The sequence below is a fragment of the Sebastes umbrosus genome, chromosome 10 (genome assembly GCF_015220745.1).
Source record: "Sebastes umbrosus isolate fSebUmb1 chromosome 10, fSebUmb1.pri, whole genome shotgun sequence".
Taxonomy (NCBI): Eukaryota; Metazoa; Chordata; class Actinopteri; order Perciformes; family Sebastidae; genus Sebastes; species Sebastes umbrosus.
The window spans coordinates 23,822,226-23,839,745 of record NC_051278.1 but is presented as its reverse complement, the minus strand read 5'-3'; the positions used below and the strand labels follow the sequence as shown (position 1 = coordinate 23,839,745).

The window sequence follows — 17,520 nt, the reverse complement described above, 5'->3', positions numbered from 1 at the left end:
GTCCAAGCATCTCATGCTTGAAACTGTTTGTAAACGATTAATCTGCAAAAGGTATATCAACACTGGCATTTATGTTTCAGTGCAAGAGTGTGTGTGGGCATCTTTTTCGAAGTGTGTTAGGAGTGCATTTAGGTGTAGACTGTGTAAGCAGCACTTCAACGTAGGCGTGTGTAAGCAATTTTCTAGCTGCCACTTGCAACTATGTGTTCTTGACACTGAATATCACTTTGGTAGACGTTACTAAGTGAATGTGTTATAGAGGTGGCTGAGAGGTTTCCTCTTATCGGAAAGCCGTAAAAAGCAACACTCTTTAAATCCCAACACCAGAAAGCAGACTTAAAAAAAAATCTGCAGTTATTTAAAAAAGGCTGAAGGGGACACATGAGGAGGATGGTGAGGATAAGGCTTTTGGAAAAGGTTGGATAAAACTATAATCTCCTGTGAGAGGGATTTACTGTGCAGGGAACAGGACAGAGTGGCCTTTGGAGAAAGCAGGAGGTTTATAAAGCATCTTGTTTTTATGTGGGACGGTGTTTTCTGTTGTTTTCTCCGACAAACTTTAGGCGTCTTCGTCCTCGCTTTGGGACGGCCGGTACTGGGCGATGGGCTGCAACTTGGTGATGTGGCCGATACCTTTAGTCACGCCCTCTCTGAAGAGCACCTTAGCTCCCACTTTCAGGTACTCTGGATGCTTGAAGAACTTGAAGAGGACCACTGCTTTTTCGCCTGTCCTCAGCTCCTCCTGTGGTACAGGGATGTATCATAAGAATAGGAAGAAAAAAGACACTGCAATATAACAAGCCCGGGTTTTGGAAGTAAGAGGACAATTTTCAGATGGGAACAGTTGTAACTCATGGATGAACTAACCTTGCCGTATACAGCTTCCACAGTGGCGGTCTGTCTCACGTTGCCAATGTGCACAGTGACCTGGAAGCCCTTGTGGAAGGTCTTGGCGTGGAAGAGCAGCACAATTTCCGCCTCAAACATCCAGCAGATGGTAGGATCCATCTCCGGGCTCACCATCACCATGCCCTGGGAGTGGAAAATACATGGACATACACACAGAGATGAGGATTCAGTGTCTAAGACGATAAAACATATTTTTTTTGCAATTTTTTCCATATGAAGCATGGATAAAGTACCAAATCAGACTATTTTTTTCATGAAAAAACAAGGAACACACACTCCCTCTAAATACTGAGACAGGCAAAGAAAGAACAAGACACATGTGGTACAAACAAAAGTGTCTAACCTTGCGTAGTAGTGAGCGGTCGAAGTTGCCCAGGGCGAGTGTGGCAGCCTGGCCAGCCCTGAGCACCCTGCACCCTGAGCGGTTTCTTTGGATGCTCCCGATGGTCAACTTGTGGAACTGGCCCGAGTCTGTGGGCCCTACCACAAGATCGTCTCCCTCACGGCAAATACCACTGCACATTCAAAGAGAACAGTGGGTCAGAGAGAGTCCATGCCAAGTTGAATTAGATGAACATGAAGTAACACACTGACCTGTACAGAGTACCTCCCACCACAGTCCCCACCTCTGGCACTGTGTAGATCTCATCCACCTGTAATGATGCACACCGATGTCAATCAACATCAAAATCATGTGTGTGTATTTAGAAGCTTGTGTATGTGCCGGCCGATCACCTGCATGCATACATAAATACCTCAGACATACCTGAAACTCAGTGAGCTGTTGCATGAGCTCCTCCTGCTCCTTGCTGTTGCTGAGAGGAGGGAGGATGTTGAAAAAGACCTTAAGCAAGTCTAGACTCTCTCCAGACACGCTGGACAGGGTGAAGATGGGCGTGATGCTGCCAGGAAGAGCACAAACACGAGTTGAGGACACACAGACATCATTGGCTAGTCTCTACCTTATACTCTTATAAGGGTTTTACATTATACAGGAGGCTCACCAAGGTTATAATAGTTTTGAATTTTCAATTATTTTTTTGTATTTCCTTTTAGTTTTGACTTTTTGATTTGATTTTAGTTTACTTTTAGTTAGTATTCAGAGTGTGTTTACTAGTTTAAATTTAGTTTCAGGAAGGTTTAGTTTGAGTTTTTTATATATTTAGTTTTACAGTAGTTTTAGTTTGTATTTCTTAGGGCCAGGTATAATATCTCAGTAGTATCTAGCTGTATACATACAAAAATACATGGTTGGAGAACTGTATATGAATGACTACGTTTAATCCTCTTGCAACTTTAGTGTCTGATGTGAAGCAATTGCGGCATAGAGCTATATCCTGGAAAGTCAAGTCCTTTCAATTTCTGTGGTTCAATGTCCCGAGAGTTGATGGAAATTCATGCCTTCTCCTTTTTTTGGTAGTGATCTATTATAGTTAAAAAACTAAAACTGAAATGAATTAAATTCATTTTTATTTAATTTTTAAATAAATAGTTATATAAATATAGTTTCTGTTTAGTTTTTCTTAAAGAATATAGTTTTTATTTAGTTTCAGTTGACTAAAAATATTCTTCATTGCTTATTTTCGTTTTCGTTTCAGTTTCAGTTTACTATAACCCAAGGGCACACACGACTACAAATCATTTAATGGTTCATGTACACACATTCAATTTTGTATACAGTATGTAGTTGTTTCATACTTGGGTGACTGGGCGAACTGCTGCGCTGCCGTGACGGCATCGTCCGTACTGCTGACAACTATGGGCACCTTGTTACAGCCCGGCTGCTTCAGGACACGCTCCAGCTGCCGCACAGTGCGCTCCACTGTGGCTCGCGTACAGAGGTCCACCTTACTGATGACGATGAAGATGGGCACCTTCAGGGCCATGGCGAGTCCCAGGTGCTCCCGTGTCGTTCCAGCTGGAAAAATAGAAAGGAGAGGAAGTAGGTCTAGTCAGGGGGTTTCGCTACTACCATGTTCATTTCAGATATTGGCAAGATGTTTGTATACAGATACATTTGCATTGAATGAACAGGAAGGGATCCAGTGTCCTCTGCAAACATCCGTTTGGACACCTAAGGAAATCCACATCCTTGAGGGAAAGGACTGTTGTGACCTAAGATAACACTGCTTATCTGCTGCACTTCATGTCAGTCTGAGGGTCAAGAGAGCATGTACACAAACTGATAAGACCAGGTAGAATTTACCATGACGTATGATTGCTATGTCATCGGAGGAAGTAGATAGGATATCAGTACATGAATATTCAATCATATATGGTAATTATGTAATTAAAGGCGACCTATTATGGCTTGCTTCAAGTCCTGCCTTTTATTCCGTAATGTTGTGATGTCACCAAGTAACACACTTTGCCTAGCGGCTAGTTTGGCACATCCTCAAGAAAACCTAGCTCAAACAGAGCGTTTCAGACGGAGGGCGAAAAGAGGTGCTGCAGCACAGCCGGTTTGAGAAACTAAAGTGATTTTTGAACATGAAATCACGTAAACATGTTCTAGTAGAAACCCATAATGCAAGTATGCACCTGAAAATAAGTATAATAGGTCCTCTTTAATGCCAAGGTTGTCCAGAATACCAAAGACAAACTTTTGTAAACACAGTGACTTCTCATAGGTGCAGTCGTGTCCTGGGGGCAAGTCTGGTGGATCCTGTTTCTTTGTAAACAAAGATGACGTGTGAGCGAAAACAATGTCGGTACGTATGTGTATGTATAGTAGGTTATGTCACAAATCGACCTACATCACAAAGTAGTTCAAGGGTACTGCACCATAACACACATTTACAGGTTGACCGAGACTCAATATACCCATCATCATATACCCTCATCAGCTGAGCAGCAGGTTGTTTTGCTAGTTGTGTGTTATTTTCAGAGCAGCCAAGGTAAAGGTGCATAGTAAAAACAAAGTCCCTCATGGAGGTACCAAGATATTTGGTAAGTCATTGCAGAATGATACAAGATGATTTACCCGCCCTTTGGCTTTTTGGCTCGTTACAGATAAAAACCAAATGGATCCGTGTAATGGATGCATTACACGGATCCATTACCCTGTTTCATAATTAAAGCTGTTGCTCTTAGGTTGCAGACACTGTGTGCCCTTTCTGTCTGTTGTGTATCTAAGGGGATCCTCATTCTTGACCCCATTTCCCCCAGCATGCCCTATTTTAGATCAGACACCCACACAAACACAGCAACGCCTACATGGTGGTATTCTACTACTGCAGGTGGGCAACATCACTTTTCATTGTTTACCACTAAAAAAAGCAATAAGAATGCAAAAGAAAATGTACCATTTGTTAGATAACTTTGTTAACTCATCAAATCATATTCAAAATTACCTTAAAAATAACCTGAAAACTGCCAGCCATACATTAACAGTAGCTTAATATAGTTCACCTAATAACTCCAGCAGGCTGTGAGCTGGAGTGCTAAGTAACAAGTGTTGTCTCCAAGGCTCAGGTTTCAGCTACATGTCTCCTTGCCATTTGCAAAAATAAAACTTTAACTACGGATTTCTCAATAACACTATATTATTAAAAGCTATTGCTTACAAAAGCACAGAGATTCTTCACAGAAGGTCACAAGCTCTTAACAGTGTGTTCTTATCTAGGCCCACTTACTGCGCCTGTCAGAGTCCCCTCCCCCCTTCATCCCCCTTATATCGCAGAGTTACCTCAGTGACAAATGTGTCAGGATGGCCGAGCGGTCTAAGGCGCTGCGTTCAGGTCGCAGTCTCCCCTGGAGGCGTGGGTTCGAATCCCACTTCTGACAATAACATTTTCTTTTAACAAATCCTACAAACTTAACCACATGGTGTTCTACTATTTCAGAAATTAAAGTAAAAGTATACTAACAAAAGAGCAAATATGTCTTCTTCACAAGAAAAACAAAGTAGGTTGCAGACCACTGGTCTAGCCTGTCCCGCCAGTTTCAGCTGCTCAAGTTTCAAAGTATGTCCTTCTTGCACTCAGTCACACTTGATGCTATCATAAAAGGTCTGGGTTGGTGAAAGAATATGATGCATTAATATAGAATCTATCAATACAATAAGTAGTTCTTTCAGTTTATGACATAAATATTCATCAGATATGTGTGTTTATATATAAATATATGTTCTTGCCTTCTTCTTTACCATCATCGTTTAGCAACTTCTTTAAATCTAATTCTCAAGTTCATTCACATAACACTAGACAGGCTAATCATCTCCACCTGCCTTTTTACAAAACAAAACATGGCCAGTACTCCCTCAGATATCGTGGTTTACAAATATGGAACACCAAAATACATGTTATCAAGAGCTCGTTATCCTTAGAACATTTTAAAAGGAAATTATCATCACATTTAATTTTATGATGTCTTATTATCTTTTAGATACATTTTCTTTTTTTTCTGTACTGTTTTTTGTTTGTATTTCATTGTTTTTATTGGATTGTTTTCCACTGTTTGGTTAGGTTTTTCTGCACATTTTGGGTACTTCTTGTTGTTGTTTAACTTTTGTTGTATTTTTAAAATTACGTTAGTTTAGAACTTTCTTCCTTTTTTGTTATAGTTTTTTTCTCCTGGGGTTGTGGGGAGGTCCTTTGTATATAAGCCCGTGGCTTCTTGACATCTCCTGACACATTTCTTGTTTTTTGTGATTTTGTGCAGTTTTATATATGTGCAAATAAATAAATAAAAATAAATAGTTCATATACAATGCCAAAGTGAAGATAAAGATCCACTAAAGGTGGAAAAATTCACCTGCATTACTTTTCTATGGGACACAAGCGAATCGCTTTGCAAAGCATTGTGGGATTCCAGGTGACACTAGACTAACAAAACAAGGGAGTGGTCCAAAATTGAAAATGTCAGTGACCTCCAGTGGGTCAGAGGACTCTGACATGAATGGATGGTATTTGAGATATTTGAGTAGTGGCAGGCAGGGACGAGAAGGAGGGGTTAAGCGGCTGTGGTAGGAATGGTGGCCTGTTACATAAGCTCAGATATCATATGTTTGCAAAGTCACAGCTGGCCAATTCCACTGTAGGTGTACACAAACGTAGGCTCTCTGTCAGACCAGCCCTGCAAGTGTCTATTACCAGTACGTGTCCCTAGGAGAGCTCCACTTCCTGCTGGTCTTATCTGAATAGTAAAGTGACCGGATAAAGTGCACACAGAGAGACACCGGTACATTTGAACTGACATACGATGATGCTAAAACATTTACAAAAACATTAGAAACTTACATTAATCAATTAGTACTCACCAATGCCGGTATTTGCGCTGACGACCAGCATAGCGAAATCCGGACAGTAGCTGGTGAGGCCAAAGATGGTGGTCTTCAGGTACTTGTGGTGACCCGCCAGATCAATGAATGTGATCATTTTAGAGGCCCTCTCACAGATCTCCTCTGCTGTTCGAGACTCGCTGTAATTCACAACCTAGGAAAAGGTCATATCTGGAGTGTCATGATCTACCAACGTATTCCTCAGTTATGTATTTGAAAGTATAAGTCAGGCTAGATATAACTCACCAACGTTACTTGCAGATGCATGACATTAATATTACATTGTATGAAACTGTGTTCCCTATGTATACCACTATTACCAAAACCATATTGTCTTGTCTGATCTACTTGAAGATCTTGATAAGGAAACCCTGTGATAACCATAACGTAATGTATTTAACTCTGACTATTTACAACAAATTATGTAGGAGTATTAGGGCTGTCAAAGTTAACGCAATAATAATGCGATAACACAAATTTGTTTTAATGCTACTAATTTCTTTAACGCATTAAAGTAACTTGCGATTTTTAGGTTTTAAAGCTATAGTGGGTATACTGTATATGGTATCACATTAGACTAGAAATCCTAAGGAATCCTTTGGTACCAACACTGTCATATTAGCTTGTCGCGAAGGAGGCAAAATAATGCTCCAAACTTGCGCTAAACTTTGGCGAGGAAAAACTGCCATGGCCATTTTCATAGGAGTCCCTTGATCTGAAAATGGGTTCTATTGGTACACAGGAGTCTCCACATTACAGACATGCCCACTTTATGTTAATCACATGCAGTTTGGGGCAAGTCATAATCAAGTAAACACACTGACAGCTGTTGTTGCCTGTTGGATTTGAGTTTATCATGTTATGATTTGAGCATATTTTTAATGCTAAATGCAGTACCTGTGAGGGTTTCTGGACAATATTTTTCATTGTTTTGTGTTGTTAATTGATTTCTGACAAAGCTCCATTTAAAGATACATTTTGAACAGATACAAATTGTGAGATTAATTTGCTATTAATCGCGATTAACTATGGACAACCATGCGATTAATCGCGGTTAAATATTGTAATCGATTGACAGCCCTAAAGAGTATATAACTAGGGTACACATTATTTATTCTAGGGCGTTGGATCTTTTCTCACCTCTCCTTTACTATTAAAGCCAAGGATCTCGAAGCTGATGCTTGAGGTGCGCCCAGTCTGGATCTCATGCAGATGTCTGAAGAGGTTGAGCCTCGTTCGTCCCCGTCCATTGTCCAGCTCGCCCTGTGTCAAAACGCCCAGCAGAGTGGACTTGCCCGAGTCCACATTACCCAGTACGGCAACTCGCAGGTCCAAGAACTGCAGGAAAAAACACAAAGAATGAGAAGGGATACAAAAAAAAAAAACAACAACCAAAAAAGCAACATGCCTTCACAGTAGCCCTACTAACCTGCTGGTCATCTGGCACCTTGCGAATGAGAACTTCAGCGATCTTACGAGGCACATCAGAGTCATAGTCCACCTCTCTTTCTCTGAGGACAGTGATGTCGGCTCCAACCCTGTTAGAAAAAGAGAAACACAAATATATAAATAAAAGTTTGGCGTTTTGATTGTGTAATTACATAACGATCACTTATTGCTTATAGTATGCCTATGCGAATTGGACGATGGCTTTGTTTTTAAAGGCACATCTTATTTACCATTTCTTTGGTCAGGGTTACAACTTGATGCTTTCAAACTGTGACGACATACTAAGGTTCAAGTGAATCTGATATCTTGACTTACTTCTCTGCCAGCTTATGGAGCGTCTTCAGCGATGTCCTCATGTCCTCCTCCGGTAGTCCCACCAGCAAGCCATTGTCCTCCACACCTATTTGGTAAACAGCTTCGCCTCGACCCTCCTGCAGCCGCCATTTCATTTGTGTAGCCAGGTGCTCAAAACGGTACTGCGTAGGGTTCACCAGCTTCAGCTAGACAAGGGAAAGACTATGGAAATCAGTGCTGAATTTAAACCTTATTGTGAAAAATGAAATGGGTCTAGTCGGTGGTTAAATAATTCAAGCAAGTAACTAGCAATGCAAAGGGTTACTGTAGGGTTGGGGACAATAAACATCTGATATAAAGTGTTGGTGATGTAGAAGGGGAGGCAGCTGTCCAGATACTAAAAATTCTCGTGCTAATCCACTGTGGTGTTGGTTTTTCCACGGTACAGCATGTGAGACTTCACTTATATATTCTGACATATTACCTACAAATTGCTGACAGCTTATTGTAAAAACGATTGACCTATAACCTCCACACTATTGTCATGAATATATACATGTTATAATGTTATATGAAGCAACTAGTCCACTTTGAAGAATAAAACTAAATATCTTTTGAACACAGCAGCACGGGTTCTTGCATCACAGCTAATTTGCTTACCTTGTACTCTATATTTCCCTCTTCAGCCTGAGAGACGGGGAGAGAAACAAAGAGGGACAGACAGAGACAGAACAGGTGTCAGACTGTAGAGAAGTGAGACAACAGGCTATTGATCTGTTAAAAGACACAAAGAAAAACAATCTGACTGAATGAGCGGTCAGTGCACTGCTGTGAATAGGTAGTCGCCGAGAGCTATACAAACTGACTAACTGCTTAGCTAGCCTTAATACACAGCTACTTAATGTGTTATCAGACAAAGCACACATGGTGAACTAGTCAATATCACTACAAATGGGACAAATATCTCAAATATATACTAACAATTATGATGACTGCAGGACAGAGGAGCTGGTTACATTCAGCTCTTATTCCATTTAAAACAATTCCATTTTACCTATATTTCATCTCAAGCCTTTAGAATCACGAGAGGAGCCTCGAGCTGAATGTAAGTTACACAAATAACTTAAAGGGGACCTGTTGTGCTTTTGTGCTTTATCCCTTTCCTTTAGCGTGATATATAGTTTTGTGTCTGCAAAGTTACAAAACCCAAAGCCCACGTCAAAGGGAGTTACTCTTCCCCACATAAACACTGCTCCTGAACTGCCTGAAACGCCTTGCTTGAAGTCCTGCCTTTTCTTCTGTAATGTGGTGATGTCACCAAGAAACAAACAGGAGCTCAAACAGAGCGTTTCAGACAGAGGGTGAAAAGAGGTGCTGTTCTAGTAGAAACCCCAAATACAAGTATGCACCTGACAATAAGCAAGTATGATCTTTAGATTTTACTTCTAGTTACATAAAATACTTTAGAAGTAATTATATTGCTTATTACATAGGACATTTTGTTCTGTCCAAAAATATGGCACTTACACCAAGACCTGTTGAAAGAACAACTATTATGATCACTGCAGGACAGTGGAGCTGGTTACATACTGGGGGATCAGCTGAAACACAAATATGAAGTCATGGAACATGTTGAGGCTTGTCCCATTGACATTATAGTCTATGACCATGGTGGATATTGCTGATCTCTTTAAAGTCAAAGCTAAACTGTCTGAATTATTATTTTATTATTTTTATGTGTGTTTTTTGTTTTTTGCTTTGTTATTGTTTTTTGTAACTCTATTCTTTCTTTTTGTCATTATTATTATTATTGTTATTTCTTTTCTTGGTTTTGTTTTTGGTTTTGAATGTTGAAGTTGTTTTTTTCTAGTGTACTTCATGGGTTTGTCTGTAAGCTCATCTACTTAAAAGTAGGTTTATAGTCTGTTGTAATTACAAACAGTGGATTGCATATATATGAAAACAGCCTTGAAAAAAGAAAAAAAAAGAAAGTATAAAAAAAAGAAATAAACTGTCTGAATTAACATTAAACACACTATCTCCAGGTTAAGTAAGGTTGAGCTTGCATGTCAACACAATAATTTCTTTCAGGTTTCTGATAAAATAATGAGCAAGTTAGTTGTGTTTAAGTTTAGGTAACATTATAAACAAGTGGTCAAAGTAATCTTTCATTACTGTGTAGTAACACAGTCCTTGTCTGAGTGAATGTCAGGGCTGGTAATAGAAACACTAGCTAGATATAGGTCGACCCAGTAACATCACACACACACCCCCCAGTTAGATATTTACAAACACAGCTGTTCCTCTTCTGATAGCGAGCAACATGCTAACCACATAGCAAGCTGCTTTTTACATTAAAACACATATTTAGACTCAGTACTGTGAAACTAGGCTGCTGTGAATGACACAGTTCACAGCACATTACAGCAGAACCACGCCATTCATCTTCCTTTTGCCCACTGAGCTACGTGTCAGCGGTTCAGAGGAAGGTCAGGCTCTGCTGAGGTAAACAGTGTTAGCTCGGCTCTGCTAGGCTTACCTCTGGAGGTAGATACGGGGTGTTATTGCTCGGTTTGAAGCCGCGAGTGTATCGAGTCTTGTTGGCTTTCTTGTTGTTCTTCACCCAGGCTTTCTTGGAGGCTACCATGAAGCCGCTTCCACCCTGAGATCCAGAGCCGTGAGGTCCATTATGTCCTGAGGAGCCGAATAACTCTGATACCCGCTCATCCATCAGCTGCTCTGGGACCTGTAACTTTATTAGCTTTTACCACTACTACCTGGATACAATGCTGTATTATTAAATAACCCTTAGTCCAGGTGTGCAGGTGGTGGTGTTTACCTGCTTTAGTGGTAGTTTTAAAGCCCCCCAAAATAAAAAACAAAGCGTCGACCACCCGCAGACTCTTCAAACCGAACAATAACAGCACCGACTGGCGTCTCTTTGAGTGTACAGCGCGCCTACGTCACAGTGCTACATGTCTGATTTGTACATGTGGAGAGCACGCATGGGCGGTGATAGCTGCTTTATGACATGCACTGGATTGTGTGTAAGTTTTTAAACCCCGCCCGCCCAGCTGCCGAGGTCATCACAGCGTGCACACACACAGATGAACACCGTTTTGCAGAGCTTTTCATCAGACGAAGAAGGAAATAACTTGTTTGACAAAAGATGATGAAATGTGTCATCAAGGCACATTATATAATTTGATCTATAGCATTTAGAGGCTTTATTTCTTCACGTTGAGGTATATTAATAGTCAATAACCTCGTGGAAGCATAAGAATGATAAAAAAAAACTTTTAACAGAAGACAAGAAAATAATACAAAACCTGGTTTCTTTTAATAAAAGTTTTACTTTATTATTTTGTTATTTCACAAAGTGTTATCATCCCACATGATATAATTTGATCTATAGCATTTAGAGGCTTTACTTCTTCACTTTATTATTTATGTTTGTACATGTGCAATATTACTTACTTATTTTTCTGTTTTTATTTAGCTTACTTTGCCTTTTTCATTTTACTTATTTTATCTTATTTACTCATTTTACTAAATGTATCTTACTTAATTGTTATTGTATTAGGCACTGGTGCTAGAAATTACTACCTTTTTATTTTATACACTTGTATTTGATACACTTGAACTTGTTGTAATTTTGTTGTATTTTTGAGCAATCTCTGGCTCAAGAATTTCCTTCATGATTAATAAAGTTCTATTTTATCTTATCTTATCTTATATTAATAGACAATAACCTCGTAGAAGTAAAACCTGTTTTTTTTTTAATAAAGGTTTTACTTAATTATTTCACCAACAAAATACATATTTCCAGTGTGATCAATTTGATGTGGTTGAGGTTCTTTCACTTTCTGTTAAGCCTAACAGGCCTACACCCGTATTAAAGGCTGAAGGCCTATTCATAAACATTAACTATAGTTTGGTTTATCCAACAATGTTATACTCCTAAATTATCATATTGTCCATCATACAGCATTACAGTAGAGTATTGCTCCCATGAAAGTGGTTCTAGTTGCCTTATGACTCGCACGGGATTGTATGTAGGTTTTTAAACCCCGCCCGCCTAGCAACCGAGGTCATCACAGCGTGTACACACACACACACACACACACACCGTTTTGCATAGCTTTGCAACAGACAAAGAAAGAAATAACTTGTTTACAAAGACTTTAGAAATGTTGCCTACAAAAGATGATGCAATGTGTTATCAACGCACATTATATAATTTGATCTATAGCATTTAGAGGCTTTACTTCTTCACTTTGAGGTATATTATTAGTCAATAACCTCGTGGCAGCATAAGAATGATAACTTTTAACAGAAGACAAGAAAATATTACAAAACCTGGTTTCTTTTAATAAAGGTTTTACTTAATTATTTCACCAACAAAATACATATTTCCAGTGTGATCAATTTGATGTGGTTGAGGTTCTTTCACTTTCTGTTAAGCATAACAGGCCTACACCCGTATTAAAGGCTGAAGGCCTATTCATAAACATTAACTATAGTTTGGTTTATCCAACAATGTTATACTCCTAAATTATCATATTGTCTATCATACAGCATTACAGTAGAGTATTGCTTCCATGAAAGTGTTTTTTGACAGACTGTCATTTCTTTAACCTGGCAAAAACAAGCATATAAACAAACAGAGAGGCTCTTGAGTGCTGCAATTTCTTGACCATAGCTAGAGGGCAAGAGCACCATCAGCTGTGTGTTTGAAGATATGACTACTATATTTGTCCAAACTCCATGGGCCTCTAGGGGCTTGTGAGAGCACACACATGTTTACAATGCAAAATTAAAAATAAGAATGAGTAGCGAATATGTTGGCCATAGTTTCTGACACCATTTGAAAGTGGGTGTGACTGTGCATTACTTAGTCTGTTTAGCCATTTCCTGACTATTTGAAAATGTAAGTTAGACTGGGTTTGGCTCAATTTGTTTAACATATTTGTTTTGCAAATGTCTAGATTTGAACTAGAACCAGAAGTTGCTAGCAAACTTACATTACATTAGCTCCTGTTGTTGTTGCAATTACTTATACTAGTGGTGGCATCATCACTTTTCAGCTCTTTTTCCATTTAAAACAATTTAATTTGACCTATATTTCATCTCAAGCCTTTGGAATCACACGAGAGGAGCATCAGAGCTGAATGTAAGTTACTCAAATAACTTAAAGGGGACCTGTTATGCTTTTGTGCTTTATCCCTTTCCTTTAGTGTGTCATATAGTTTTGCGTCTGCAAAGTTACAAAACCCAAAGTCCACGTCAAAGGGAGTTACTCTCCCCCACATAAACACCGCTCCTGAACTGCCTGAAACGCCTTGCTTGAAGTCCTGCCTTTTCTTCTGTAACGTGGTGATGTCACCAAGTAACACATTTGCATAACGGCTAGTTTGGCACTCCCTCAAACAAAGCTAGATAGAGCGGAGCTGGAGTCCGAAGAGTTTGGTTCGGATGACCAATCACAACAGTGGGCCAGCTGACCAATCAGAGCTGACTGACGGGGTGGGTAGGGGGGTAGATGGGGGCAGGAGCTCAAACAGAGCGTTTCAGACAGCGGGTGAAAAGAGGTGCTATTCTAGTAGAAAACCAAAATACAAGTATGCACCTGAAAATAAGCATAGTAGGTCCTCTTTAAGTTAACACAACAACGCAGCTGAACATTTTCCAAACTCATTTTAGATTAGTTGCACCTTTAACTCAAGATGAGCTTTAGATTTTACTCCCTTAAAAGAAATCATATTGCTTATTGCATAGGACATTTTGTTCTGTTCAAAAATATGGCACTTACACCAAGACCTGTTGAAAGAACAACAATTCCAAACACGTAAACTTGCTTGTTTTTTTACAGAGCTCAAGACAAACAGGTCACATGAACTGTGACTGCTTGTTCCTGCAGAGAGACTGAGACTTGAGAAAAGTCAGCCTACTCCCCTGTGGGAAATGAATACTTCCACAGTGTGGCATTTCGGAAACTCAACACTGATTGGTTAGGCAACCTCTGATGTAGGGGCCCAGCCCATTCACTGCTGGCTGAGAGAACTGTTTTGGGATTTTTACAGCTTCAAGTTCTTGCAAACTTCCACATTCACATCTGCACGCCGCACGACACTCTCTGTCGGTCAGCATGAATTATCCACTGGTGATTCTGTTTTGTGTGGGACTTCTACACCAGACTGCGAGGGCCGTCCGTATGGATAAACTAGCAGACAACAAGATTTGTGGAGATGCAGAATGCTCATGTAAGTCAGAGCTTTAAAGGGCAGCATGACGCAGTGGGTATCCTGAAAAGGGTTACGTATTAAAATCATGCAATAAAATGCATGTACTTGATAACCTTTTAAAGCTTCAGTAGGCAGAATGTTTTTGTCATCATTGGGCAAAAGTTCCATAATAACCTTTCAGCATATTGTAATTCAAGTGTTCTAAGAGATAACTAGACTTCTGCACCTCCTCATGGCTCTGTTTTTAGGCTTTACAAAATCTAGCCCGTGACTCATTTCAGAGAGAGAGAGTGTTCCTATTGGCTGTTCATTCAACGGAGGCAGCTGACAATCACTCGCAAACTCTCATCGAACGGTCAAACTAGGTAGCGCTGATCAAATATTAATCAATATTCTGTCACTGTAATGCCTATTTATCTCCTCAATTGTTTTCAGAAACATCTTGTAGTGTACTGTTTAGCTGTAAGATGAGAAAGTTTGCTTCGGCTGGTGGACGGTGCTTGGTATTTCCTCAACTGATCTCAACATGGCTGACGGGTCACATGCTTTCTCATTTTACAGCTAAACAGTGCACTACAAGTGATTGACAGCTGCTCAGTAACGGCAGGCTCCAGATCAGCTCTGATTGGTTGTTTTCCTCCGGTCTGTGAGATCTTGCAGATGCCATAAGGAGCACCTGAGGACACAGAGGCACATGATTTTCTTTCAGATTACCTGTCTCATGCACAACTGTCAGGATATAGTGACCGATTTATAAAAATAACAATTTTTAATCATCAATTTGCTCCAATTCTACCCACTGCTGTTTTAAAAATAGAGTTTTTTTCATTAATCTATATTTCCCTTTCCTCTTTTGTTTTCTGTGCTTCATTAGATGTTCTCTCGATGGCCACAGCCCTGGATGACTTCATAGCTCCTGACTGCAGATTCATCAACATCAAGAAGGGTCAGGTGGTCTATGTGTATTCTAAACTCGTACCAGAGGAGGGCGCCGGAGTCTTCTGGTCTGGAAGTGTATGTCAACATTTGTTACATATTATCTATTAGCAGTGCAGTGTACAATTAGTTATGCAAGACAGGACGTGCAGCAGCTGTGACAAATTTGACCTTTTTGATAAGAGCAAAATGTCAACAAAGACATTTGGTTAAATATTCAGTTTCATTGTAGCTGAAATGAACAAGCATAGAAATGACTTCGAGTTTAGTAATGTGTATTATATAATGTGGTGCATGTTAATTTGTTAGAGAGGCCATGTTTTTTATGTTTTTTTTCCCTTGCAGGTGTATAGTGAGCGGTATGTGCACCAGATGGGCATCATTGGATACTTCCCTGCAACGATGGTGAAGGAGACACACAAGTTTGCAGAAGACACAGTTTTGATTCCCACAACTGTGAGTATACGTGTCTCTTTTAGAGGACAATATCTGAGATGAATACTTTCATTTTCTGGAAAAAAAATAGGTTGTGGTCAACATTTATCTTAAGTTTATTTCATTTTGTTTTGCCTTTTTCTTTCAGAGCACTGACTTCTACTGTGATTAAGACGTGACAGACTGAAACCTCTTTCTTTTCAACTCTTGCTTTATAGTAACTCTGGCTTTTATAAAGGAGAGTAGTCTAAGAGTAGTGTATCACACTATGTCCCATTACATCCCGTGGTGTCGTCTCCAACTGGAAGGAAAATCCAGATGCCCTCAGCCCTCCATAGACCCATAGTTTGACACCTATATATTTTGCTTTGTCTTAACATGCCACTTTGCTCAATAAACCCTTTTTCATGTCAATCCCAAATGTTGATTATTTGAAAAGATAACAATTTGTTTTCCAGTTTGCTACTTTTGACTCTTCAGGATTGCATTATATTGTACATTTCTGCTGACACATCGACTTTGAACTGCAGTGAAGATATTCTCCTGTTATCATCAAATTCAATTTGTAATGCCGATGGAGCCTTTTTAGTGCACTGTCAAGGTTTCTTGACACTGTTATTACAAAACTAAATGCATTTCACGCAGTAGGTTATGATTCATTCTAAAATAGCAGGGAGAGAAGTCCACCTCTTATCTTCTCTTTTTCAAAAGACATGTAGTCTTTCAGAGAAATAATTGCACAAAGGCATATTTGCTCATGGTATCCATTCACTGTGTATTGTAGACAGTACTTTTTAAAAATTATTATTAAATTGTTATAGCCAATTAATGTGCTCCAATCGCCTCTCTTACAGACCAAGGTTATCATTTTTTCGAATTTTCAATTATTTTTTTAATTTTAGTTATGGCTTTTCAATTTAATTTTAGTTTTCAGAGTGTGTTTACTAGTTTTAGTTTAGTTACAGTTTTTCAGAAAGATTTAGTTTAGGTGTTAGTTTTTATATATTTAGTTTTAGTTTGTTTTGTTAGAGACAGATATAATGTTCACGCTCCTTTAGTGTCCGATGTGAAGCAATTGCAGCATAGCGCCATCTCCTGGAATGTCAAGTCTGTTCAAATTCATGCCGTCTCCTTTTTTTGGTAGTGATATATTATAGCTAAAAAAACTAAAAGTGAAATTAATTTATGTCCTTATTTTATTTTTTATTAGTTTTTCTTAAAGGATATACAGTAGTTTTTACTTAGTTTCAGTTCACTTAAAACATTTTTCACTGCTTATTTTTGTTTTAGTTTTAGTTCACTATAATAACCCTGTTACAGACTCATCTAAAAGCCACTGGACTCAATCATCGCTTCTCTCTCTTTCTCCCATGCTTGCATCAAATTAAAATGACAGCAATATATAAAACAAATGGCTTCTTTCCCCTCTACATGAGACAACAATTCATTGATTGCATTGATATCATTATCAGAGAGATAATGTAGGGAATGTTTTGTTGGGTGGGCTACACAAAATTACATAAACGTTATTTAAATTGAAGTATCAAAATCACCATTACTGTCCAAATACAAACATTGATCATATCAGGTTACATGCAGTTACCTCAACACACTGTTTATCCATCCTCATTGGTTTGTTTACGACTTATGACAACTGCTCCTTGTTCATGTATTCTGTGTTTCACCACACAGCAGAAATAATTTATCAGTTTATTTTTAGACCGATGCACCTGCAGTTTTGCTCTGTTAGATGTCTCATGTTGCCTTGAAATATATCAAAGTGCCCCATGCCAGACCTCCTTAAAAGCTTTGTAATTTAAGAAATTTAAGTGTGATGAAGTTACTTCATGGTAAAGTTATTTTCCTTTAAGTGTTACATTAAAGCTGCAGTGGGTAGAATTGGAGCAAATATGATTAAAAAAGTTACTTTTATAAAATGATTTCACAGACCGGAGGAAAACAACCAATCAG

The 17,520-nt window shown here is 39.1% G+C and overlaps 2 protein-coding genes and 1 non-coding gene across 4 annotated transcripts; 2 read left to right on the top strand and 1 right to left on the bottom strand.

Moving 5' to 3' along the window:
• Positions 1-481: 481 nt before the first annotated feature.
• Positions 482-10,837, bottom strand: gtpbp2a (GTP binding protein 2a). The gene is made up of 12 exons (XM_037781729.1): positions 10,473-10,837; positions 8,594-8,620; positions 7,955-8,139; positions 7,620-7,728; positions 7,331-7,528; positions 6,170-6,344; positions 2,608-2,827; positions 1,676-1,811; positions 1,504-1,562; positions 1,253-1,424; positions 868-1,032; positions 482-742 (listed from the first exon to the last, which is right to left on the bottom strand). Exons 1-12 carry the CDS (start codon positions 10,662-10,664, stop codon positions 560-562), a joined length of 1,821 nt encoding a protein of 606 aa, XP_037637657.1. The 5' UTR covers positions 10,665-10,837; the 3' UTR covers positions 482-559.
• Positions 4,613-4,695, top strand: trnal-cag. Its single transcript has one exon. It is a non-coding gene; the product is annotated as a tRNA-Leu (tRNA).
• A 3,173-nt stretch (positions 10,838-14,010) lies between the features above and the next one.
• LOC119495353 (otoraplin-like) lies at positions 14,011-15,963 on the top strand. 2 transcript variants are annotated; one of them, XR_005208453.1, is made up of 5 exons: positions 14,011-14,196; positions 15,053-15,192; positions 15,460-15,570; positions 15,698-15,791; positions 15,861-15,963. XR_005208453.1 is itself a non-coding variant. In XM_037781740.1 (4 exons), exons 1-4 carry the CDS (start codon positions 14,082-14,084, stop codon positions 15,719-15,721), a joined length of 390 nt encoding a protein of 129 aa, XP_037637668.1. In that variant the 5' UTR covers positions 14,011-14,081; the 3' UTR covers positions 15,722-15,963. The 2 variants fall into 2 exon arrangements, 1 of the variants encoding a protein (XP_037637668.1); XM_037781740.1 differs by having other exon boundaries at positions 15,698-15,963.
• The last annotated feature ends 1,557 nt before the right edge of the window (positions 15,964-17,520 follow it).